Source organism: Mixophyes fleayi, chromosome 5 (assembly GCF_038048845.1).
Source record: "Mixophyes fleayi isolate aMixFle1 chromosome 5, aMixFle1.hap1, whole genome shotgun sequence".
NCBI lineage: Eukaryota > Metazoa > Chordata > Amphibia > Anura > Limnodynastidae > Mixophyes > Mixophyes fleayi.
The window spans coordinates 260,567,164-260,593,452 of NC_134406.1; the positions used below are offsets into that span (position 1 = coordinate 260,567,164).

General features: G+C 41.3%; 1 protein-coding gene across 1 annotated transcript in view; it reads right to left on the minus strand.

The window, feature by feature from the left end:
* Positions 1–14,372: 14,372 nt before the first annotated feature.
* EXT1 (exostosin glycosyltransferase 1) overlaps positions 14,373–26,289 on the minus strand; it is a 201,069-nt gene continuing 189,152 nt past the window's right edge. The window contains exons 9-11 of the mRNA XM_075213988.1: positions 19,043–19,203; positions 17,228–17,399; positions 14,373–14,871 (exon numbers count right to left, since the gene is read on the minus strand). Of these exons, the coding sequence (XP_075070089.1) occupies positions 14,686–14,871; positions 17,228–17,399; positions 19,043–19,203 (519 nt within the window). The 3' untranslated portion in view covers positions 14,373–14,685. The remainder of the gene's footprint in view (positions 14,872–17,227; positions 17,400–19,042; positions 19,204–26,289) is intronic.

Consider the following 26,289-nt stretch of genomic DNA (forward strand, 5'->3'; position numbering starts at 1 on the left):
AAAATATAAATTAATGGTGAACTATTTTGAGTTCGAAGCTAATTTGGAAGAAGTTCAATAACAGATATTAATGAAGTGACGTCACAGGGGGCAGAATTACCTCTGAGTGATGTGAAATTTCAGTGTTTACAAATCTGCATGTTAGAAATAAACCCCCATGCAGGGTTGTACCGAACAGCGGATTCACCATAAGGCACTTCCGTATAGAGTTATTGTTAAGTTAACATTTTTATTTCCAAACTTCACCACTTAGAGGGAAGGGTGTAACTAACTAGATATTGATGAGTCCCATAGTCAAATGGTGAAAAGCTTAGATATACACAAGAGGCTTTGACAGGGAAGGCAGACTGCCCTCAGCTACGTGACTGCTTACTGAGCCACGCTGGTCAGCAAAAGCCGCCTGAAAGATTAGAGGAACAATAACATCTAGGACCTGATTCATTAAGGATCTTAACTTGAGAAACTTCTTATTTCAGTCTCCTGGACAAAACCATGTTACAATGCAAGGGGTGCAAATTAGTATTCTGTTTTGCACATAAGTTAAATACTGACTGTTTCTTCATGTAGCACACAAATACTTGATAGCTTATTTGCACACTGAAATTTAAAGTTGATATTTGTGTGCTACATGAAAAAACAGTCAGTATTTAACTTATGTGCAAAACAGAATACTAATTTGCACCCCTTGCATTGTAACATGGTTTGGTCCAGGAGACTGAAATAAGAAGTTTCTCGAGTTAAGATCCAAAATGAATCAGGCCCCTAGTTCTCAAATTGACCATTTCCTCCTTGGAGTCCTATCTCCATTGTTACAGAAACATTTGAAAAACCAGAACACCAATATGTACTTGTCAGAGCCTTGTCTGCACTTGGGCTCTTTCCACTAATTATAGCACCAATTTCCTCTCCTACACTGAGCACTAGTTGACTGTCAAAGTTCAATGCCGAACAAAAAATGGGCTTCTGTTTACCAATAACACCACTGATCTAAAGAAGCTCCAACTATCAGGCAGCGCCTTCCATCTTATTACCGCCTCTCTCCAGCAGACCAACTCCCACCCCCGCCACTACTACCGCAACCACGCAGCTCTGCCTCTGTGTCCGGTACACTATGGTGTATCAGGCAGGCAGGAGAGTCACGTGGAAACGCACAACAGTTTTAGAGCTGAAGGCACCACTTGGTAGCAGCGACCTCTGCCATTCACAAAGGGTTTGACCATATCTGGATCCACCGGCTAGGCAGGTGTCAATAGAAAGAAATTAAATAATATGCATTAGAATGAATTATATGGAGGGGGTAAGTAAATTTGGCTAGATAACCCCTTGAGATAAAGTGACCTGGTGTCTTTATATATCGGTCTCCGATCTCCAAAGTGACTACTAATATTCATAATATTTTACAGTAGGCGCGCAGTATTCCTTATAATACACAGCTCTTCTTAATGCGCACCCAAAGCAATAAAATCCAAAAAGATATTATTTACAGGAGTTATACAAATATTAACATCACTTGTGTATTATATACACTTGGGCCGCTGATGGATGCAGAGGTGAGGGGGAAGGGCAATGCCAACCCCCCCTCCGCCCATCCTCCTTTGAGGGAGCCCTTACCACCCAGGCAGAAATCTGAGGTTACCACTAAAATTTGTAATAATTTATTCCTCAATACTCAGGTTTCCTTAATGAAGTGATGACATCGTAATTCACTGTTTATACAGATATTATTTACAGTTTATACCCATCGCTTGTTTATTACAATATAATAAATATATTAATGTGTATGTGAGGATAATGGACCACTGACACATACCTGTAATAGATCAGAAAGATAAATATTCCCATCGAACCTACAGGTCAGCATGAGAGAGAACAATCATATTGTTGCTGGAATAAAATGAACTATCATCCAGAGACAGCAAAAGAAGAGTGCAACCAAGGGCTAGATTTACTAAGCTGCGGGTTTGAAAAAATGGGGATGTTGCCTATAGCAACCAATCAGATTCTAGCTGTCATTTATTTAGTACCTTCTACAAAATGACAGCTAGAATCTGATTGGTTGCTATAGGCAACATCCCCACTTTTTCAAACCCGCAGCTTAGTAAATCTAGCCCCAAGTGTCCAATCCGTCATAGAAGACACTTACCCATCACCCATATAACTGCTTTGCTGTAATGGTACTAGAGGAACAGCGCAGTGACATCACAGATAGTAAGTGTTGCATTACCACATCTTGGCCACTGGGTGGCACTGCTTTGTGAAACAGAAGTTTCACACCCCTTAATGAAAAAAATTGTTAATATTTGCTTTGCAGCAAAAGTAAATGAAGCATCTCCCTGACTTGTCAATACCCTTGTTCTACTTACTAAGGGGAATACACAAGGTATTTTTTAATGCAAAGTATTATTATTATCATTATTGATTTATAGAACACCACTAATTCCGCAGCGCTGTAAGGAGAACTCACTCACATCAGTCCCTGCCCCATTGGAGCTTACAGTCTAAATTCCCTAACATACACACACACACAGACAGACAGAGAGAGAGAGAAAGAGACTAGGGTCAATTTTGATAGTAGCCCATTAACCTACCAGTATGTTTTTGGAGTGTGGGAGGAAACCAGAGCACCCGGAGGAAACCCACACAAACACGGGGAGAACATACAAACTCCACATAGATAAGGTCATGGTCGGGAATTGAACTCATGACCCCAGTGCTGTAAGGCAGAAGTGCTAACCACTAAGCCACTGTGCTGCGAAAGTACCAACTTCTTTTTCCTTTTGTGGACTTTTTTCTTAAGAGTTAAATGAGCAAATGTGGTGTAATTCACAGCAAGGCTCAAAACGCACTGTCCCAGGCAAACAAATGGCATCCCTCCTCAACAGGCAGGGCTTTTGTGAAACTGTCATAACTCAGAAGCGCACGCAGGGGGGGTTTCTGGTTCTCCAGAAACCCCTCCCCGAAGAACAGTGTCACTATGTAGCGGCACTGTACTATACATAATACACTATTTCCATAAATCTCTATTCCGAGCTATGGGTTGTCTTCTGCCAATGTCAAGATGGCTCTGTCCAAGATGTCTCTTCTTCAGGTACTGGGAGTACCCCCATTTGCTATATGTAGGGGGAAGGTCTTATTAAGAAGTTATTGTCCAAAAGTGGACAACGCCTTTAAATTGAAAATGACTCAAAGGTCCGTGAACTTCCTAGACCAGGCTTGGCTAACCTGTGGCACTCCACGTGTTGTGGAACTACAAGCCCCAGCATGCTTTGCCAATATATAGCAGCTTATTGCTGGGACTTGTAGTTTGACAACAGCTGGAGTGCCACAGGTTAGCCAACACTGTCCTAGACGTTCCTTCCTCAGACACTTCACGCCCTTGGGAGCCGCACAGTTATAAAATGGGGGCTGTTAAGTTTAGACCAGGGGTAGGCAACCTGCAGCTCTCCAGGTGTTGTGAAACTACAAATCCCAGCATACCTTGCCACCTATCTGCTGGTTATCTACTGGCAAAGCATGCTGAGACTTGTAGTTTCACAAACACCAGAAGAGCCGCAGGTTGCCTACCCCTGGTCTAGACGGACAGTCTGTCAATTCTGGCATCTGGTGACTTGAAATTATAAGGGGGATTGTCTGGGCTTCCAAATCATTGTTAAAGGGAGCTAGTCACCCTTCTATGTAATGAAACAGTCACGTCAATGGCACGATGGGGCCACACTGTGACATTATTTGGGTGAGATAATCTGTCAGGGATGACGTGAGTAACCCTCTAAATGTGGCTGAATTACACCTCTCGCTGGGCCAGCATCCGCGCAGCCTCCGGTACTGAACGCTGATAACCCTCCACAATATTCATTTTTACCACTAATATTTTTGCAAATGTAGATTCGGCTGCACAGACAGAAATTCAATTTAATAGATATTATCCGTTAAATCTATGCAGCACACGTGCAATATGCACAAGCTTCAGGGCACGGCGCCCCTTATTAAATGCAAACGGGCTCCTTGAAATGATGTTATGTATAATGGAAACAGGCATCGTAGCATTTAAACTAAATTCCTGTCTGTGTGGAGGCCTCTGTAGTCACAGATGATCACAGGTAAAAAGCGGAGTCTGCGGGTCCCTGAAATGAGCAATTCTGAAATGTACGTCAGGTCACCATTATTTACTAAGTCTGTATTTCTAGCATCTATTCTACAAAAAGCCATGTTCTCACTAGCATAGTATGAATCAGACAGGCACGAGAGGGGATCTTATAGCCCAGTAAGATGCAGCAATATTAAATTTAATTTCTGCAAGTACCAGTATTTGTAATTAGCATGACAGCTAAATAGCATGTAAAGCAGTAGTGGGAAACGGGATTCACCACAAATCGCGTCATTTTTGGAAGCCAGTAGCAGGATGCTGGAGACTTGCCAGCTCTCCCGGAAGTCAGTGAGACCGACCCGAATTTCATGAGTCTCCCGGGCATTCCGGGAGAGTTGGCAAGTTTGAATTACAAGCATTTCATAAACTTAATATAATTGTCAATAAAAGCCTTTGACACTTATGAAATGCTTGTAATTTTACTACAGTATACCATAGCAACATCTGACATAAAGGTCTAAAAAACACTGAAGCAGCAAACTTGATAAAAACCAATACTTGTGTCATTCTCAAAACTTTTGGCCATGACTGTACCGGTTGCTTCACTATGATATTATGGACAATGCTTTAATAAACCTATAACAACATTAATTCATTTTCCATGGACTTCCACATCTGCAGAAAACAAGGTTTACAGGGGGTTGTCTATCTTTAAATGACCAGTTTATTTGGATTGTACATGACTTTACATTGCTTTATTTCGATGCTTTTCAGCTACACAGTTATATTATCATGCAGAGCTGTTTATTTGTATTGTTTTATAGTAACATAGTTGATGAAGTTGAAAAAAAAAAGACACCAGTCCATCAAGTTCAACCTATTTTGGATCTCCTGCGATCCTGCACTTATATTTGAAATTGATCCAGAGTAAGCAACCGCCAATCTGATTCAATTGTGAAAATCCCCCCAGACAAAATATTGCAGTCCTATTTTTACCCTATATCCACTACTATCCTTCATTTTAATTAACGGTCGTATCCCTGGATACACTTTACCGCTAAAAATTTGTCTAACCCTTTCTTAAACATATCTATTGAATCTGCCATCACAACCTTCCCTGGCAGTGAATTCCATATCCTGACTGCCCTTACTGTAAAGAACCCCTTCCTTTGCTGGTTGTGAAATTTCCTCTCCTCTAACCTTAGGGGGTGACCGCGTGTCCTGTGTATAGTCCTTGGGGTAAAAAGTTCCCATGAAAGTTCTCTGTATTGACCCCTAATGTATTTGTACATAGTAATCATATCTCCCCTTAGATGCCTCTTTTCTAAAGTAAACATGCCTAAACTGGCTAACCCTTCCTCATAACTTAATGACTCCATACCCTTTATCAATTTTGTCGCCCTTCTCTGAACCCTTTCTAGTTCCAAATGATCTTTTTTATAGAGTGGTGCCCAGAACTGTACTACATATTCAAGATGAGGTCTTACCAACGATTTATACAGTGGCAAAAGTACACTGTCTTCCCTTATATCTATGCCCCTTTTTATGCATGCCAATACTTTATTTGCCCTTGCAGCTGCTGCTTGACATTGAGCACTATTGCTAAGTCTACTGTCTACGAGCACTCCCAAATCCTTTTCCATTATAGATTCTCCTAAATTAATTCCATTTAATTTATAGATTGCGTTCTTGTTTTTGATCCCTGAATGCATAACCTTACATTTATCTGTGTTGAACCTCATATTCCATTTGACCGCCCAATCCTCCAATTTATTTAAGTCCCTCTGTAGAGAAGCTACATCTTGCTCTGATTTTATTACCTTACAGAGTTTAGTGTCATCTGCAAAAATAGAAACTTTACTCTCTAAACCATCTCCAAGGTCATTAATAAATATATTAAAAAATATACAACACAGATCAGTTCTGCTCTCTGTATTAATGTAGAGGATACAAATCAAATCCAGAGAGGAGCAAAAATAAACAAAATAGTAACGATTCAGTAAAAGTAGTTGGAAAACTCCTTTCCCTAGAAGTGCCCAACCGGATTCTCAAATGCTGCAGAATAGACGACTTCTGCAACAATACAGACAAAGGGGATGTTTACCTGCAGAACTCAAACTACTGTTTTCAGAAAGAGCGGTTTCTTACAATTACAGGATGCTTTACTCATGGATGTAATAAGCAGCTCACAGAATCAGGTGTTTGCAGATTGTGTTTCAGAACACTTCAGAAATGGTTCTCGTGTGCCCTCTACTTATCCCAGTGGGGGGGCTGGAAACAGCATCTCTCGCAATATCGGCTGTTTCATTCTTTACACTTTGGAAGCATCTGCTATTTTTATGTCCTTCTGACAATATAAATCTTAGAAAACAATACTAATTTGGGAAGAATAGCAAGGCACTCGCTGACGGCCCCCGTTCCCATAGAAATGATCGGTGGAGCTGACAAGCTAAATTCTGATGTTATAAATTGAGAGAGAGTTATAGGAGGAAAGTTATAGATAGTGTTAGAGACTGAAATAACATCCTTGCTTGTATTCTGTCTGGAACATTCTGAGCATTGAAGAAACCGCTGAACACTTCGGCGCTACAGACAATGCGCTCAGAAATCAATAGTGGTTGGAGGTTAAAAAAAGTTTAAACAAACATCTGGCTTCATATTGAATTGCATGCTTCAATAAATGCACAATTGCCTACATTCTTTATTATTGTGGAAAGTAGCGTAACGGACTGGCACTACAAATCTCAGCATGCCCAGTAAGCGTCAGGGCTTCACCTTGACTGATGGATCTTACCTGTCGATACGGAACAGGTTGGATCCCATCCGCCTCCGATAGACTGTCCTAAACCCCACTGTTGGTGCGAGGGTTGGACCATTGGAGATTGTTCAACGTTTATTAAAAACTGCTAAAGTCCATGCAGAATTGGTCAACTTATTACATGATTTCTGACCAATCATTGTATAGTGTGTAAACACATTATTATAATCGCAATAGCCGAGCAGCACAATGGTGACTCAGTGGTTATCACTTCTGCCTCACAGCACTGGGGTCATGAGTTTGATTCCCAACCATGACCTTATCTGTGAGGAGTTTGTATGTTCTCCCGGTGTTTGCGTGGGTTTCCTCCGGGTGCTCCGGTTTTCTCCCACACTCCAAAAACATACAATTAGGTTATTTGGCTGCTATCAAAATTGACCCTAGTCTCTCTCTCTGTGTCTGTGTGTGTGTGTGTGTGTGTATATGTTAGGGAATTTAGACTGTAAGCTCCAATGGGGCAGGGACTGATGTGAGCAGGTTCTCTGTACAGCGCTGCAGAACTAGTGGCGCTATATAAATGGTTATGATGATGATGATGAACAGTCCGTTCAGCACAGATATGTACGTTTAGTATAAATTGTACATAACATTAAATACTAAAAAGCTTGATAGGCAGATTAAGACATGAGAGCCTGAGTTCTGTCTGTAGCTAACGGGTCACCCGGTGGTCCACCAACTGGGGTGGCACTAGAAGTCCCAGCATACCCAGCCAGCAGGCCAAAATTACCAGCAAAAATAGACTTGTAGTCTGTATAACGGGTAAACAGCGGGAACCACATAAAATAAATTGTAATCACGTTTCCAAGCGTCTGTCTTGGTGAAAACTGACACTTATCTCTATACAAATCCCTTTGTTTTACAGGGAACATGACAGAATAAAAATAGGCCGGTTCCCACATTACATCTCCAACCTACTTCCTCCTGTGAATGACGACACGTCCTAAACATTCCGAATACCAGATATCGTGTGTCGGCATGTGGATGAGCACACGCTGGCTACCATTATAGAAAACATAAAAACATATATAGCTACAAGAATACTACCCAGGATTAAAAGGATAGAAGTAAAATTAGTTCAAGTATCATTTGCAAATCTTACAACCTGATCATTAAACTTAGAATACAACCTGCTTATTTCCTCCTTAGAAGGCCAGATAAACCGTTCTGTTGTTTCAAGTTACACATCTTTGTGTCATCTGCAAAAAGACATAACTTCCATTGTAGAGCACAAGTGCTATCGAACACATTAAAACAGGACCCAGGACCGGACTACAATGTTCTCCACTGGTAACCAGCCCTTTATACAAGCTTACACATAGACTATAACACGGCCTCCCAGAGCCGTAACGACGGCGGTGCGGCCGGTGCGACCGCCCCGGGCGCAAGCCCAAGGGGGTGCAGCCGCCCGATACCTGCCTTCGTGCCCAGAGGGATTGCCGCTCTAATTCAGCTCCCCTACAAGCAACAATCCATTCCCGGCAATGCAGTGGAACGCATGTGAAAGCAGGAAGTTCGGCATTTGGAACTTATTTGCGTTCCAAATGCCGAACTTCCTGTTGTTGGAACGCACATGCGTTCCACTGCATTGCCGGGAATGGATTGTTACTTGTAGGGGAGCTGAATTAGAGTGGCGATCCCTCTGGGCACGAAGGCAGGTATCGGGCTGCTGCGCCCCCTTGGGCTTGCGTCGTTACGGCTCTGGTATGCTGTCTAAAAAGTACTGAATCCTAAATTGTTGTATTATTTATGGGTGGAAAAGTTGTATGGATGCGTTTGTAATGAGGGATAATAAGATAATGAGATAACATTTAACTGTAGGATTAGCCAGCTCTACAGAACAGGATTGACTAACACAAATACCCTCTAAGAATCTTAGCGGGCTGAGAATTTGAGCGGTCTTCTATAAACATAGCAAAACAAGTACATCAAGATCGTGTAATCCAGTACAGCAGCACAACCCCATTAATGTTAATTAACTAAAAAAAAAACACGTAATTTATAGAAAAACATCTACCAATTATTACTATATATATATATATATATATATATATATTATAATATACAAATTCTTTCAGTAAAGTGCTAGCCACACCCACATTAGGTTGGCCACACCCACTTGTCAAATGCCACTCCCACTTAGATGGGGGGGAGCCGGTGCCCAGTCTCGCCCAGGGCACCACAATGTCTAGTTACGGCACTGCAGCCTCCTATCCTTTAGCTGAACCTTAATCCATTCCACTAGGTCACATGCATGGATTTTTAGTTTCTGAATAGGTTTAATTTTGGAATTCTGTATCAAATGCTAAAATCTCAATGAGCTATGTCTACTGATCCACCCCGATCGGTCACTTTGGTTATAGTCCAAAAAAATCCAATAATTTCATGACCTATAGATTGTAAGTTTGCGAGCAGGGTTCTCTTACCTCTCTGCCTGTATGTATTACCCAGTATTGTTTTATTATTGTTTGTTCCCAATTGTAAAGCGCTACGGAATCTGCTGGCGCTATATAAATAAATGCTGATGATGATAATGACGATCTCCCAGCAGCAAAGCCATGTTGACTTGTATATTCTAACTTGTTTAACTCTAAATAGCCTGTTGTTTAAGATACCAATAAATTTCCAGACTATTTATGTGCAACTCCCTGATCTATAGTCCTCAGATTCTTACCTACTGCTCTTATGTGTGTAGCAGAAAAACATTCTCCAAACACCTGGAATCTCACCAGCGATTGGTTAAAAAGCTTATTTTTTTGGCGCTGTAAGCAGTACTCTTAATTCTTTAAACAAACTTTGATGTACACCATCTGATCCTATTAGTCTATCTACTTTTAATTATGAGTGTTCATGTAACACCTCTTCTGTAGTAAATACATTAGTGTCTATAGCACAACAGAGTATATCTTCCCTCTCTATATCCGATTCCTTTGAATTTTCAACAGTAACAGAATGAAAATAGTGATTTAGGGAGTCAGCAATCTTTTTATTTCTCTCCTTCAATATATATCCACCACTTCAGATTTAAGCCTTACAATCCCTCCCTTTATTGCCCTTTCAGTAATGTATTTAAAGAATATTTCGCATTGACTTTGCAATATTTAATTTTGTTTGTGCTTTACACACATATTATTGTATTTTTAGTATTATATTATAGACCAGTTTTGATCTACAGATATCTCTCTCTCGATAGCTCTCTATAGATATCTATATATTTTTCTGCTTTGAGAACAATATTTGCCTTCTCTTCCTTTTACCATCATATATGGCAGATCATTCTGTTGCAATTATTATTGCATTTCCTTTTAGTTTATCCAATGCCCCTGCACCCTCCTATCCACATAATTCTCATTTGAATACAGCGGTCCTGCATCACTGCTGTCTGTATATTTAACCACACTGACCGAAGCTCATTAGACTCAAAGTTCTCTGCTATAAACACATTTGATATCAGTGGGTAAATGTATCATACCCCGGTTTTTTCATCTCGCGGGAGATTGGCGTCTTCGCAGTTAAAATTTAAAGGGGCGATGGCTTGTAAAGGCAAGTTTGCCTTTACAAGCAATCAGGTATATTGAATATATATATCCGGTATATTGAAATCCCCCATAATGATTACCTCACCTATCAGTCACACATCTGGGTGAATTTCTTTGTTAATAATCTTTTAAATACCTGATCTGGTCTTAAATTGGTCTATAAAATTGTTCCTATTATCTCTCGAGTTTCCAGAGTTACCCAAATACGCTCAATCCCATCTGCAGTGCACTGAAGTCGCTTTTACTTCATTCAAACATATAAAACTTAATCTCCATTCTTCTTACGTTGTATTTTGTAAACCAGTAGTAGAATAACTGTCCCAGTCATGGTCATTCTTGTATCAGAAGATATAAACTATCTGATTTAAATCAGTTCAGAGAGACTATTATTTCCAAAACAGTAAACATTCGTACACACAGAATTATAAACTCTACCGCTTTTACATAACCTGCCCCTTTTAGCAATACACTGTTCAGCAAGTTTAGCATAGCAGAGGGGTCGATCTCTTTTAGCTGCCCCTTATCTTGATTAAATAACAACGAAAACAATTGAATTCCTCACTAAGAAACTCTGTGAATAACGTATCATCCTTCCAAACTCTACGGTCATGACCGACATAACCAACCTTTCTTTCTAGTACCATTTCCTTAAGGGAGTTCTAAAAAATCTGATGTGAGGATCCGATCTTCCTCTATCTTATGAACAGACAAAACTTCTGAGGACACCGGGTGTCCAAGTTCCTTTCCTAACAGACAGAAAGCTCTCTGCACTGTTCCAACATCACCGGTAGATAAATTATTAGTACCGGTACGTACATCACCAACTCTCCACCTGGACTCACCGATTCAACAATCTTTACCGTAAGTTTACGGTCTCTCTGGGCTACAGCTGCTTGCAGGATCCAAACATCTATTTCCTTCACGACCAACCCCCACATCAGTGCAATCTATGACAAGTTTCTACATTTAGTGGACTCTTGAGGGACATCAGGTTCTAGAACAAGCCTCATCCCAGGGTCATCGCTACCAGTAGGCAAACCTAGACAGTTGCTTATGGGGCCAGGATTCAGGAGGCACCTAAAACAAGCAACATAATGTTACTCATTGGGAGAGATTCAATTGCTGGCTATGTGGCGCACAGACGTCGCGAACATTGTCAGCAATTACGGTAAATATCTGCACTCACTTTCCCTCGCACCAAAAAATGAGAGGAAATTTCTGCCAAATCTCCACTGCAAAGTATCTCACGGACGTTCTGGAGACACTTTGAGGCTAATTGAATCTCCCCCAGTGTGTTTAATTTCACCTCTGCACCCCCTCACTGAGCGCCGGCCACTGACACGGAGAGGAAGCCGTCGGCAGCTGCTTATCTGAAGCTGCTGATCCTTGGTAATGGGCTGGGGCTGTACACACAGAATTATATAAATGGACACAGCTGCTGGGACAGGTCTACAATCCACAGTCCTTCCGCTTACAGATCCTACAATAGTCCAATCTTCTCATCGCCGAGCCGAGGTCAGTGCGGAGCGACGACAGTGTATGGAGACAGATTGAGGAACCATTATCAGCTGTAACCGAACAACCTCACAGGGTAAATGTGAGATTACACATAGATGGGTGAATTCATACGTCACCAGAATATTACACGAAATATGAAAATACCAATCAGCCATTGCAGTAATCCAGACATACTTATACCAACTATAATATCACAGACTGACAAAGTCAAAACTTCTATCCTATCCTACTCCCTCCTGTTCCTACTGCACTTCCTATTTATGTGATGGATAATCTTACAATTGGCTATTATATACCAGGACAACATCCAATGTAATATTATAAAATTAGGTAAGATTTAATATTCGCAGCATTTCTGTAACTGGCAGAAATATTGGGACTGGGGAGAATATTTGTGTAACATTAGAAATAACTATTAAATAATGATTTATTTTTTGATGCACATAAATGAATCACCCAATCGATATGAAAATTTGCAAATGATTAACTTATTTTGTGCCCTCTGTGGAAAACTTGTATTTACTTTTGCCCCCTAACACATCTACTTGTGAGTTGGAATTGATCCATGGCCGCATCAAACATATCAGTGCGAGCTTAGACATTTCGCTCCCTCACCTATTCACTACAACAATTGGGGAGCAGTCACATTACCGGTTATTTTGTTGCAGCTCTCTGCAAATCAGTTGACCGTGAAGGCTGCAGAGAAGATGGGGAGTTTAAATGTTTTTCCAGCCATAAAGTGTCAGAAAAATATCAAGTGTCAGCAAATGTGGAACATGAACAATAAAAAATGTTAAAGCTCCTTTAAACAGTCACTGGTTGAAAATAAAAAGGTCATATAATGTTCACCTGCTGCCGTCTTTGTTCTGTCCATTCAAACATGAATCCATACAGCTGCTCACATGTGCAGAAGACTTCAATGTATGTCTGTATAATGTTACCGTGTCCTAATCATGTTTGGACACGGAACCGTTCTGTAGCTGGTTCACGTGTAGAGACAGCTGCAGATTCTCTTATACACAGTCACGATGGATCATTACTATATTGCACAGATAACTAGTAATACCTGACATAACAGATGATCTACACTAAATCTACCCGGGAGAATTAGGATCTACAATAAGCACTTTATAGAATGGTTGCTAATGCAGCTTTGAAGGTATAATTGCATTTTTGCTTAATGTGTTTCAGCATGTTGTAAGCTAAGCAATAAAAATGACATGTTTAAGAGTCCTCACTCTTATACTCTTTGTTTGCATTGAAATAGCCATAAGAGGAGACTCCATATTGGAAATATAAAAATAAATCTACCCCTGCCCGGTTTGGAGCGCTGGTGGCGGATGTGGCTATTTGCGCTGCACAATTTATCTCCACTGACAGATGATATGCTGGTGGGGAGGGCAACACACCTTTTCGTTCCCATAAAGCACCCAGCCCACTAACCAGCAGGACATTCAGTCACATTAGATACACTCTACTAAAGAGTGTATCTAACCTAATAATTGTGGCAAGTAAGGGCAAAATTAAGGAGCAGTAAAGAAAATGGATTTTTGTCTTTCAGCTTACTAATGTATTGGCCTATACATGTCCCTCCTGCCCCTTTCATTATATTGTCTTATATTCCTACTGTGCTTGCCAGCCATGCCTTTATATCATCAGGCAATGTCATTCATTTTTTGCTGCCCTCGGATACAATATAAAGCTGGCCTGTGATACAAGCGACAGCTCATCAGGCAACACATGTCAAAGTATAAGTTAAGACATATAAGCCATCACTTTTATTATTGGATACATGTTGCGGACAGGAAGCAACACACAGAGCATATTTGGAGTATTACCCGGAAGTGAGCGAGACCCTACTGTATATTTACATACTGTCCTGGAATGTCCGGGGAAGCTCCCAAATTTCAGGGAGTCTCCCCAGACACTCAGCAGAGCAGGTCCCCTCCCGGATTCCAGGGGAGGTGGGGCTTAATGATGCCATTCGTGTCACCAATGCTATGGTCACCTGACCTATCCTTCGCGTACTAAGGGGCATATTCAATTAGCATTCGCGGCTGCACGGGTCCTGGTACCGCAACATACGCAATGCTGCAGTACCGTAATGGCACTTTATACGCGCATCCGCAAATCTTTATTGAATATCCCCCTAAAAGTTGGCAAGTATGACGTAAAGTATTTAGTAAAAGTTACAACCAAATACATTCAAATCACCGGACGGTGAAAACCCAATTAAACATAGGCCGTCACCATTATAATAGCTGCCGGTACATTATATATTATTTACAGTTTCACTTTTCAAGAATACTTACACTGATTTATACACAACAAAAATATTAATAAAATATATATATCTTTTTTTTTTTTTTTAAATGCTTAGAATTCACACCTATGAAATATTGAAGACCGACACAGATTAAAGAAAGATCTCTGATTTTAATAGTTTTTGTTCATTAAAAAAGTTTAAACCTGCATAGCAATCATTTCAAAAATAATTATTTAAAGTTCCATAATTAAACTGTACACAGACTAGTTGTGAGACAACGAAGCTTGGTGGCTGTCAGCAGTCCAGGGCAATGGATGATTTTGTTTTTTTGTAAGCTTTGATCCAAACGCTTTGTGTACCCCATATGTGTGGAAGCTGCGTGTACAACCCACTCACACCGCACTTGTCCAAATGGCGATGTACGAGCACTGCGCAGAAAGGGCCGCTCCGCTGGCAGCGGGTCTCAAAGTCGTTCAATGTCCCGATATTTCTTTCTGAGGATGGAGACTTGATCCTTAAAGAGTACTGGATCCAGCCTCATCTGTGAGTGAATAAGCGGCATATAGCCAAACCAGCTGGCAAACGTATTCATACAAGTCTGTCTCTGGGTAAAATGGTCAGGGTCTGCCCAGCGAGAAGCTCTGGAAGTCTGCGGAGAGGGAGGGAAATGACAAATACATTATATTTAGTTTTTGACAAATATTCTTAGTATTTACAGCAACTTGTTCAAATGATCTTGAATGTTAGAACAAAAATGAGTTGATTAATGTAAGGCGGTTCTACCGTGGAAAATTTTCTGTCTGGTTACAAAACTGACGGGTGCCAACATAGCGTTTTACGTGGCAAAACCACAGCCAGGCAGACGTGGTTAAGTTGACATTTCTTTTTGTATGAAGTCACCATCGCGGCACCCACTGTCCACACGTGGACCGAGAGAGGTATATTGTGCTCTGCGGACCAGAATACTGGATGCGACTTACACCAAACAATTTGTGGCATTCCCCCTGGCAGCTCCCTACGGCACAGGCATGTGACTGCCGCCTGGATCTTTTATGAAAGATGTTTCTTCTACTTACTCAAAATTCCGTATAACAAATTTCACCAGGTTAATTATTACGCATTTGACAGCTTGGTTACTTTTGATGATGACAGCTCAATGGACCAGTAAAACCGAAATTGAAAATATTTTTATTTAAAAGAGCCCTTAAAAAAACGTCCCCCTAATCCGCCAGGCTGTGTAGGGATTTAGCTATTAATGCCTGAGAGATATTGTTTGTCAAACTCGCAGCCATCCCCAAGTTTGAAAGAAAGAAAAAAAAGAAAAGTAAAGGAAACGTTTATATGATCATTCGCCCTCAGGCAAATTATCTTTCAATCGGAAAAGTTAATAGTGAAATGTTTTTTAGGCTGCACATTAAGAGCAGGTTTTGATCAATGCTGAACCCCGTTTACAAACATTTCACTCTAAACTTCCTATCCATTTTGCGGAACAAATTACATTCCAGTCTAATTTCTTGTCCTTGTGCGAGGTCGAAGTTTTGGCGTCACAGCAAATTAAACGGCAAGAGGAGGAAGAATACCCGGAGGCAGCTGTTACGTGTTAAAAACCCTTTACAGCCAGATTAGGCAACTTGTGACCTGTCTTCAGGTATTACATAGCACCTGAAAGGAACAAACACAGAGAAACATCCCCCAGCGCACTGCTATAGCCAGCAAAGGCAAGTTAGCTCTCAATGTAAAAACACATATGAATGGCCCAAATATATGGGACACTAACTGTTTAGAGTGAGGACCACCCTGTTAGCAAAAGCGCCGTGGAGTAGCGGGTGGCTTAACATACATTTGCAAATATGTGCAACTGAGACTTTTGCATTTTAATGCACAAGTAGAAATGGCAGCTCCTTTGCTGGCTATAGCAGTGTGCTTGGGGATTTTTCTCTGTATTTGTTCCTTTCAGGATAACCCAGCTCTTTCAAGCACCCGCTATGAGCCTATAAATTGATTGAGCAACTTCCACGTCTGTATTAAATTGCACCTGTCAGCTACACACGATGACGTCATACAGGCACGTCACGCCTCCGTGATGTCACTAGGTGCTGGTGGTAGGTAGCTGCCTTTGTCTCATGGTCCAATGTGACTGTATCAACAGTACGTCTCACCGCAGTCTACAACCACAACATGCAATCTACATATCACTTCCTTAAATTGTTTCATATATAAAGGACTTTTCAACTTAATAAAACATATCTTATGTTTAAGTTATGGGAAAAAAGAAAACATGACTGAGGAGTTAATTTTACTAAAAAAAAACTTCCACAAAGGGAAAGTGGAGGTGTTGCCCATAGCAACCAATCAGATTCTAGCTCTTATTTATCAACTATACAATAGCTAGAATCTAACTGGTTGCTATGGGCAACACCTCCACTTTTCTTTTTTAGAACTTTTAGTAAATCTACCCCATCGTTTTGTATTATTTGGTGCAAGTTAACCCGTGCATGATACTCATGCATTCTAGTCAAATCAAGCTACTTAAGGTGTTTAAAAAGGTTCTTGTCATGCATTTGGGCCATAGCCCAGGCCTCAACCACCAACCACTCCCCACTGTCACCCCCGGCAACCACCAACCACTCCCAACTGTCACTTCTCCTTTAAGAAATATATATATTTTTTTTTAAAATCTTTATAAACACTTAACAATTAACAAATTAAAAACATCTTAGTATACCAAATTTCAGCCCTTTCTGAATTTTTTTCCCCACACACACTAAGAATTTAGTAGGTCAGTGTATAACTCCGCCCAGCAGGTGGCGCTGCAGCTTGGTTTTATATTTTCCACACACACAGACACAGACAGACAGACTAACACACGCCACTAGACATTTATATTATAGAAACTTGTTGAAGTCTAGGCTTCTGTGGTCATTTATAGAATTTCCCAGCCTGATGGGATAAAGACATCTGTAGATATTGGGGATTATTTACCATTATAGAAGGAAATAACATACCTGTCCCATCATCGTTTCCTTATACTGCTTCTTCTGCGTCACTTTGATTGGCGGCAACTTCGTTACAGCCGACACCAGGAAGTTTATTAAAATATCTTCACAATTGGCTAATTGGTCCACCATGTTTTTCAGGCTGGCAGGTAAGTAGTTTGTGTACAGGTAGTGATAGTATCTGCAAGACACAATACCAGTGGATGAATATAACTCGTCACAGCGGCAACAGACTCACGTTACAGCGACAAGGTAGAACGTCCGTGTGAGCGGACAATGAAAACCAGCCCTGGGGTCCACAGTCAGTGTCCAGTAATCACAAATCCAGGGACCGCTAAACAGAAGACTGATTGCTATGGGTTAATATACAATTGCACTAAAAGGTAGATGTATTAAAGGGCGAAAACGTATTATTGCTGACAGAAACAGAAAGATATTTTTAGAAATAAAAATTTACATTTTTTAAATTGTGCTCAGTGGTATCACTTGTTCTTAATGAATTCAGCGCAGTGCAAAATTGTTACTTCCACTGTGAGTAGGAGACAGCTGCACTTTAAAGGGTTGTGTGGCTGGATCACTTATAAATAACTTATTGTATACATTTATTTCAATTAGTGGCGCAGTGCGCCGATGTAAATGCACTGATTACTGTACTAGAAATGTATTGATTTCTGATGCAGTAGGCATACGTTGGAGGAAATGCGTTTTTGTAAGAAAGGAATTCCCATGCTAATTAGGCCTTTTCCTTTTAAGTGACCAACACTTTGCCTGAATATGCACAGGAGGGGGTCGTTAGACTTTCATCCCGTGTCATAGAGAGATCGGAAACCCAACAGCAAGTAATTTAGGAAATCACAGATGGATGTAAATTTTGCTAAGTTTGCATTGCTTTAAATCCAAGTTTAGAGAATATATTACATGTTGATGTTAATCATTGAATGTAATATCTCAGATTTGGTGGTGCTAGGTAGGAAAGGGGGTTGGTTTACCCCCTGCCAACATGTGTATCAGAAACAGTATATAAAAGAGCACTGTTTGACCATGTAATGTATTATACCATCTGTACTTCTGGATGATCACCAGTACCTCCAACTAGTGTATAATGGTCCTTGTATTCTCCTACAGCTATTGTGTAGTTGGTGACAAGGTGACAGCAGTAAGAATGGTCAGTAACGGTTGGTTACCGACGGTGAGAAAGAAATCCCTAAAAACTGTGCAGGAAGAACATCCCTTCATCCTTCCTCCCCCTACAGACCGGGTGGGGAAGTAAGCCCATCCGGTCACAGGTAGATTTAACAAACCTAAAAGGGAAAAGTGGAGGTGTTACCCCTAGCAACCAGATTCTAGCTCTCATGGTTTAGAACAGGCCTGTCCAACCTGCGGCCCTCTAGATGTTGTGAAACTACAAGTCCCAGCATGCCCTTCCAGCTATCAATTGGTTGTCTACTGGCAAAGCATGCTGGGGCTTGTAGTTTCACAACACCTGGAGGGCCGCAGGTTGGACAGGCCTGGTTTAGAATGCACTGGATAAATGACAGCTAGAATCTGGTTGGTTGCTATGGGCAACATCTCCACATTTCCTTTTTAGAAGGTTTGATAAATTGACCGTTTATAGTTCGTTAAATAAATGACTTTTTTTTTTACCATACGTCACAAACTAATGGTTACAGTTAATTAGTAATGGTAATTTTTGTGGCATTAAAATGCTGTGTTTTGGAGCATCAATACAAATACAGAATATCAAAAATGTGCACTCTAAACCCCTGAAGACTAGAATGGTATTGTGTAGCCTCTGTGCTCGGATCTCACGGTGTGCCAGCTTACTTGTGGTAGATAGCAGCTCCTGTTAGTACCATGGAATAATCATTAGTCCACTTGGATGTGTAGCCCCAGCGCTCCTTCGTGCTGTCCCAGAAGTGGCTACGGGCCGGGTACCCCACAATCCTCTCCGGGAAGCTCTGCCAAACGGTAAAGGCGAAATCCACCTATAGGCACAGAGAAAGCTCATTACTAAAAGGGATTTAATTTGAAACCAAGGGGGCTTCTAATGAGAAGCACTGAGTGGTCAATATAGCTTCCGACCAGAGAAAGTCACCCTGGGGGCTCATCAGTTTCAGGTGAGGCTGGTACTTGTAGTTCCACAACACCCTTCACCTACAGGAACAAACATGAACTGTTGCTTTTTAGCCAAACTACTTGTTATTCTAACCCAAAATTATGCACATTTTAAATGTATCCCATCTAGCGGCTCAGCATACCGTAGCATTAAATTCAAATTTATGTCTCTGCCCTTTTTACATGCAAAAGAAAACTTGATTTTTTTGTTTTTGATGAAATACATCGTCCTTTTACGGTGACCTTCCCAAGGCGTAAACTTCATTATCAACATCATTTACCTTATTTTTTTGTAGACCTTGTCTACAAAAACTCTAAAAAAAGGAAAATAAAAAACATAAAAAGGGAAAGAATGACAATCAGTTCCCCGGTGCCCTTCACCTCAAACCATAATCATCAATCTGCCGGTGTCAATTATCTGTTCCCCATGTCCAGGACATTGTGACTTTAGTTGGAATTCAGATACTTAAATAAAACAATATGTTTGCGTGTGTGCCAGTGTTCTACATGGAGACGATCTGAAAGCAGCTGCTCACTGCATTTTTTTTTTTTTTATCAGAAGGCATCACAAGTCTCTCTCCAGTTTAGGGGAACTACAAGTCCCTGCCAGGCAGAAACATGGCCGTCTCTGCTTCCTGTACTCAGAGCTACTGCAGGTCAATAAAGTTGTTTGTGATTCAGAACTTCAGCAAAACTTGTTCTTTCCTCTCCTGCCCTTTCCCTTCTCATCCCAGCGGACAGCAGGGGATTCTGGAGCAGATTCGCTGGCATCTGCTAACCTGCCCTTCAGGCTGGAAGCAAAGCAGCGGAGATCAGAGTACAGCTTGTGATGAGAGCTGTTCTGTGGGTGCGAAGAAGTAACCTGCTGGAGAGACTCCATGTTCACGGAGGGCCTCTCTCTAATTGGGGCTAACGGTGTCAATGTAGCGCTCGGCCACGCATGCACTTATCAGATACACACACAGCACACACCTCCTTCTGGTACCGTGAGACCACCCACCAAAGGCACTCTAATAAGAAGCAAGCATTATACTACCTTTTAGCTACATTAGTACACGGCCATACGCCATAAACATAACACACAGCTCTGTATGAAAAGCCACAAGCACCGCACTGTTTAAAATTCACAATCCAACCAAAATAAAAATAAAGGTGCTGTTTGTGAATAGTTTGTCTGCAAACATGAACATTCTTACTAATGTATACCTGCCTACTCTACTGGATAATTAGAGACTCCAGAATTTTGGGGAGCCTTCCCTAACACCCAGGAGAGTACGCCAGCCACACTCCTGGATCCGGCCTCCCCTTCTTGTAAGTAGGGGGACCCTGAGGTCACTACTTGCGTCACCATGCACCCCCCCCCCCCAATAGGTGCATAGATGACAGGTCCACTCTCCCAGATACAAAAGAACTTGGTTTGAAAAGATGGCATTTGAGAGGTATGCAAATATACAGCACAGGGATGAAGCCATGTGTAAAAAGCACAGACCAAGACAAATCATTTAAGCATGAGACACAGACTTCTAATGGTCCCAGCTCATCCATGTTGGATCAGCATTCCATTAATGTCACAACAGTAAATGCAGACAAAGGGAAAACATGACCAGAAAATAAAACGACACATGAATTCTCTCTTCTTCCTATCCAAGTAGCAAATGCTGTATACAAAAAGCAGGGGTCTCGAGCAAGTTTCACAAGCGGTGGTTGGCACTCTGGGGGTCCGCAGAACTAAAATCTGTATTGGCGACTTTTCTTTGCGCTGTGAAGGACCAATCAGGCTGGAGGTCACTCCTGGCCGGCTCTGGTTGGCCATCCGCTCTACTCCTCTACTAAACCGGCAAAGAAGACACTTGCCCCAGCGTCCAAAGCAGCTCTCCCACAGCAGTGCATTTATTGGTGCACCATGCGTGGAAAACGGCAATGAGAAGACCTCAATGTTTCAGGGTTTTTCGCCCCATTTTGAAGGGGGCGAAACATCGTGCCTCTCACATTGCTATTGCACTTTTACTCGCAAGGGGCATCAATAACTTCCCTGTGCGCTAGACTCCCGTGTCTATCAGTATTCCCGCTGGCCTCAAACAGTGGCGCTACATGCGATTACTGGTCGTTGTCAATGCTATACCAACGTATATAAACGGATCTGACAGTGGAACCCACTGCGTACCCTCTGCCATCTTTACCCGCTTTTTGGTGCGTTGCGTTTGTGCTGCGGCATTCCGAGCGCCTTCTTGACCTCCTGAACGCAAATACAATGAAACGCGACCTCAAAACACAAAGCCGCAATTACAAATATGGATTTCTCAGGGCAATTTTTTTTTTAGTAGTGAAAAGCTTCAACAGTGATTATTTTCAGTTACTATACTTATTCCAATAAGACACCTCGAGCGGGAGTTGAATGCAAGGTTCACAGTTCCTTTTTAGAGTGTAAGCTCTACAAGGCCAGGGACTTAATGTACTCTTCCATTGTTAACGGCCTTGTTAGTACCCTTGTGTCTATAATTGTGTGTATATAGCTCCGTCAGTGTACAGCGCATCACAAGGGAGAATATATACATACATACTTTTGTAGATCCTAATATTTCAGTAACGACTAAACAAACTTTATATTAAGTGAAGCCCTAAGCTGAGGGCAATTAAAATATCGTGTTATGCTTCATCAGCACTGACCAATAGGGGGTTAAAACAATTTTGGCAGCCAGCCTATCCCTCTTGAGGGAGTGGCTTTCCAAAAGGTTATAAATTAGCTTGGATCAGTGGGCTGGCTCTCTCTTAGTTCTGGATGTCAGATACCTCCCTCCCGCCCGGCATAGGTTGGTCATGCTACGATTTAATTCCTTGTCTCATGACAAGGCGCAGTAGGTGGGAGAGCAATGCAGTCAGCGACTAATCGAAGGTGCTACAGTTGAATTGGCAGCACGTCACTGCCCGTTTTGCAGTAACCTGACTCTTGGGCCTCTGGGGCGGAGGATATCCGGTCGTACTCGGCAATGTAACATAGTTGCTGAGGTTGAAAAAAGACACCAGTCCATCAAGTTCAACCTATTTTGGATCTCCTGCGATCCTGCACTTATATTTGAAATTAATCCAGAGTAAGCAGAGTAAGTGAGTCCAGAAGGGGGCAGTCGCGATGATGCCAAGTTTAGTACCGGCCAATGGTAAAGACTTGGGATTGGTAAAGTCTTGGAACAGCAGTATTGAGATTCACCTTACGCTGTATTGGTTTAAAGATTGGTTGCTTGCTGACTGCTTCGCTCTCGTTGCCATTCAGAGTTTTAAATAAAATTTCCCACTAAATAAAATACGCCCTTTTTGCCAAACTTATATCTGGTGTCCGTGTTATTTTAGATAAGAAAGTTATTAGTGGTTAACCATAAGGTATAAGTGTAATGATAAAAGGTATTAACACTGAGCATTTTATGAATGACTGATGAACACAATGGAGTAAAATATTTGGGGAATCCCAGAACATTTTTTTTTTTGCAGGATTCCCCCAAATGATGACATCAGAACAGTTTATACAGATATTATTTGGAGGTTCATCATCTTCCGTGTAAAACAGACACACACACACACAAATAAATGTGTGTGTGACTTAATATAGTGGGTGTCAGTGTTAATTTCATTATCCTGTCTCACTTTGTTATATTTCCACACGGTGTAATGGTGTACTTCATTAAAATGAAAGCGACCCAAAGGATAGCTGTACACTGCGCAGGATTCTGAATCGTTCCCGTCTTTGCCATTTCCGTAATTAACAGAACGGCATCTACTTTGGCCTACAGGACTCCGCGTCCTTTTCTTTTTTCTGGTGTAATTATCGGTTCACATTCACGGCGTATACAAACATCAGTTCCATGGGAAATGTCTGATTGTGTATTAGGCAGGGATAATCCAATCTTGCACCCGAGATGGGAGATACTGCTCACACAACATTAATTAGTAAAATAAACGCTTGGAGAAGACGGCTGTTTCTGGGAATGATGTGATAAGCAGATAATACACAGAGAATCCCTTCCCCTCCCCCTGACTTGTGGTGACATTATAAGAAAATGCGATATGCAAATGCAGAGCCCAATTAGTAGGTAACTAAAAAAATACATGCCCTGCCGCTAGCAGGAGTGACAATGTTTCTGACATAATGCTAAAATAAAACCCATTATAGCAGAGATTTAGGAAGCAAGTGCTCCAAACAGAAAAAATACAAGGAAAAAAACCTTGTACAAATTTACTTTATTTTTACTGTTCAGTGAAGTGAAAAAAATAGGATATGAAATAGCGAGAGACAAAACTGGTCAAAGGTTACAATAAAGGGAGCCGACAAGATGGAGACTAGCCGCCTTCATGCCTCTACATGATGTTGGATAACAGCCCGTGTTCCATACATTAGTTAGCGTGTGTATAGAGTACTTTGATGCAGTATGCATCACAAGAGCCTTACCACCGAGGTGCACGGTGCGGTGGTATAACATGCGGGACGCATTTTGCATCACCACCCACCACCACCCGCATTGCAGCTTTGTGACCACCACCCACAAAGTAGCTATCCGCTACATGTCACTCAGCAACCTCCCTGCATTGCAGTGATTGGCTCCGCTCTTTCCTTCCCCCTTCCCCATAGTGTAATGATTGGCTCCACCCCTTCTTCCCCTGTATTGCAGCTTTGGCTCCACCCCTTCCATCCATGCATCGCCACTAGCGGTCCTGTAGGTAGAGGCCAGACGTTACAGCTTAACTACACACAAACCTGCATAGGGGTGAAAGTCTCAGGTAGTCAACCTCAAAGCACAAAACTTTATCCAAATTAAATCTTAATAAGACCAAGGACTATGAAAACAGTTTGACTAAAACATCAAAAACAACGGCAATCATTGCTGTAGTCTGCTAATAGAAGTGCAAGCTCTCATGGCTAATTTTGATACCTCCACAAATTTCTCTGGAAAGCAGCCTAGCGACAGGGTGCAAAAACAACTGCGCCACATAGAATAAAACTGTATCAAGACAATTTTACTTTCTATAGCAGCACCGGAATTTTTATTTATTTTATTTTTTTAAATTAATTGGAAAACTCATTTTTGCCAATAAACATTGCTGTGGCCTACAAACATGTCTGCCTGCGAGAATAGGAGGTAAACGTGTACAAAACACAGATACATTCCATTGTCTTCTAAATGTTTCTCGTAAATGAAATGCAACATTTATTTACTAGAATACAGCGTGAAGAGTCATCACCCCCCTCCTTCCTGTCATGATTTCATCCTTCACAATCTTCGTTTCTCAGAAAATAAACAACCAGAAAGTCAGCTCTGTTCCGTCAATGTGACTCTTAATTATCTTGGAGAATGTTATATTTGTGAGCACCCAAACATGCCTGATGGCGCCGCTCAGATAACTTGCAAATGAGGTCAGAAAATATGACTTCTAAAACCACGTTCTCTTCTACAGATCCTAATCATAAAAAACTTTTACAAGTTTCATAACTATTATTAAACTTATACAATAATACAAGTGACTGTAGTTTAATACCTAATAATTAAACTACAACTTTATATGATTACTGAGCCTTTAGAGTACTCCTCTCACATATAAGGAGAGTCACATTTATCTGATTACCTAAATCAGAGTCAGCTTCTAGAAAATTATGTGAGTTTTGCCAGAAAACAGAAGCTAGTTGCGCTTCTAATAAGGGGAGCAAACTCCGGAGAGCAGGGCCGGCGTGCATCTAACCCTCTAGACGTTGGAGTGCAAGCAGTTTTGCTCTGGGCATTGATTGTACTTCTAAAATTATCCTTTTCCCGTCCACCTTTGTCCCTCATATACTTAATTGCATGCCTATTAATGTTTAAAATGTCCAATGATGTAATTAAGGGGGAACTCCAGGAGAAAATACATTGGCTCTACTAAGTTGTAGAACTGTGGGTGTCCAGTAGCCTGACCAGCTCTAGTAAACATTGCCTCCTATTAGCATAAAAGACTGGAGAAGTTTAAAGGTACAGTGATAGCAATGAACTTTTGTCAATGCAGTTGCTCCAGCTCGTCCAATCAGAATCTCCAACAGGACTATCAAACTTCAGAAAGCAACTCGGTGGGTGGCTGGGGGGTTATGTGGCTACTGCACTCCCCCCCCCCCCCCCCTCCTTTAAGGAAGTGGCAGCGCAGCTTTATTATTCACAGATGCACATGGTGCTGAGCCATTAACAAAACATCGCAGAATGAAGGACTACAAAGAGGGGATGTTATTATCGCAGGATGTAGTCATACATAGAGCAGATGTTATTATCGCAGGATGTAGTCATACATAGAGCAGATGTTATTATCGCAGGATGTAGTCATACATAGAGCAGATGTTATTATCGCAGGATGTAGTCATACATAGAGCGGATGTTATTATCGCAGGATGTAGTCATACATAGAGGGGATGTTATTATCGCAGGATGTAGTCATACAAAGAGGGGATGTTATTATCGCAGGATGTAGTCATACAAAGAGGGGATGTTATTATCGCAGGATGTAGTCATACATAGAGCGGATGTTATTATCGCAGGATGTAGTCATACATAGAGCAGATGTTATTATCGCAGGATGTAGTCATACATAGAGCAGATGTTATTATCGCAGGATGTAGTCATACATAGAGCAGATGTTATTATCGCAGGATGTAGTCATACATAGAGCAGATGTTATTATCGCAGGATGTAGTCATACATAGAGCAGATGTTATTATCGCAGGATGTAGTCATACATAGAGCAGATGTTATTATCGCAGGATGTAGTCATACATAGAGCAGATGTTATTATCGCAGGATGTAGTCATACATAGAGCAGATGTTATTATCGCAGGATGTAGTCATACATAGAGCAGATGTTATTATCGCAGGATGTAGTCATACATAGAGCAGATGTTATTATCGCAGGATGTAGTCATACATAGAGCAGATGTTATTATCGCAGGATGTAGT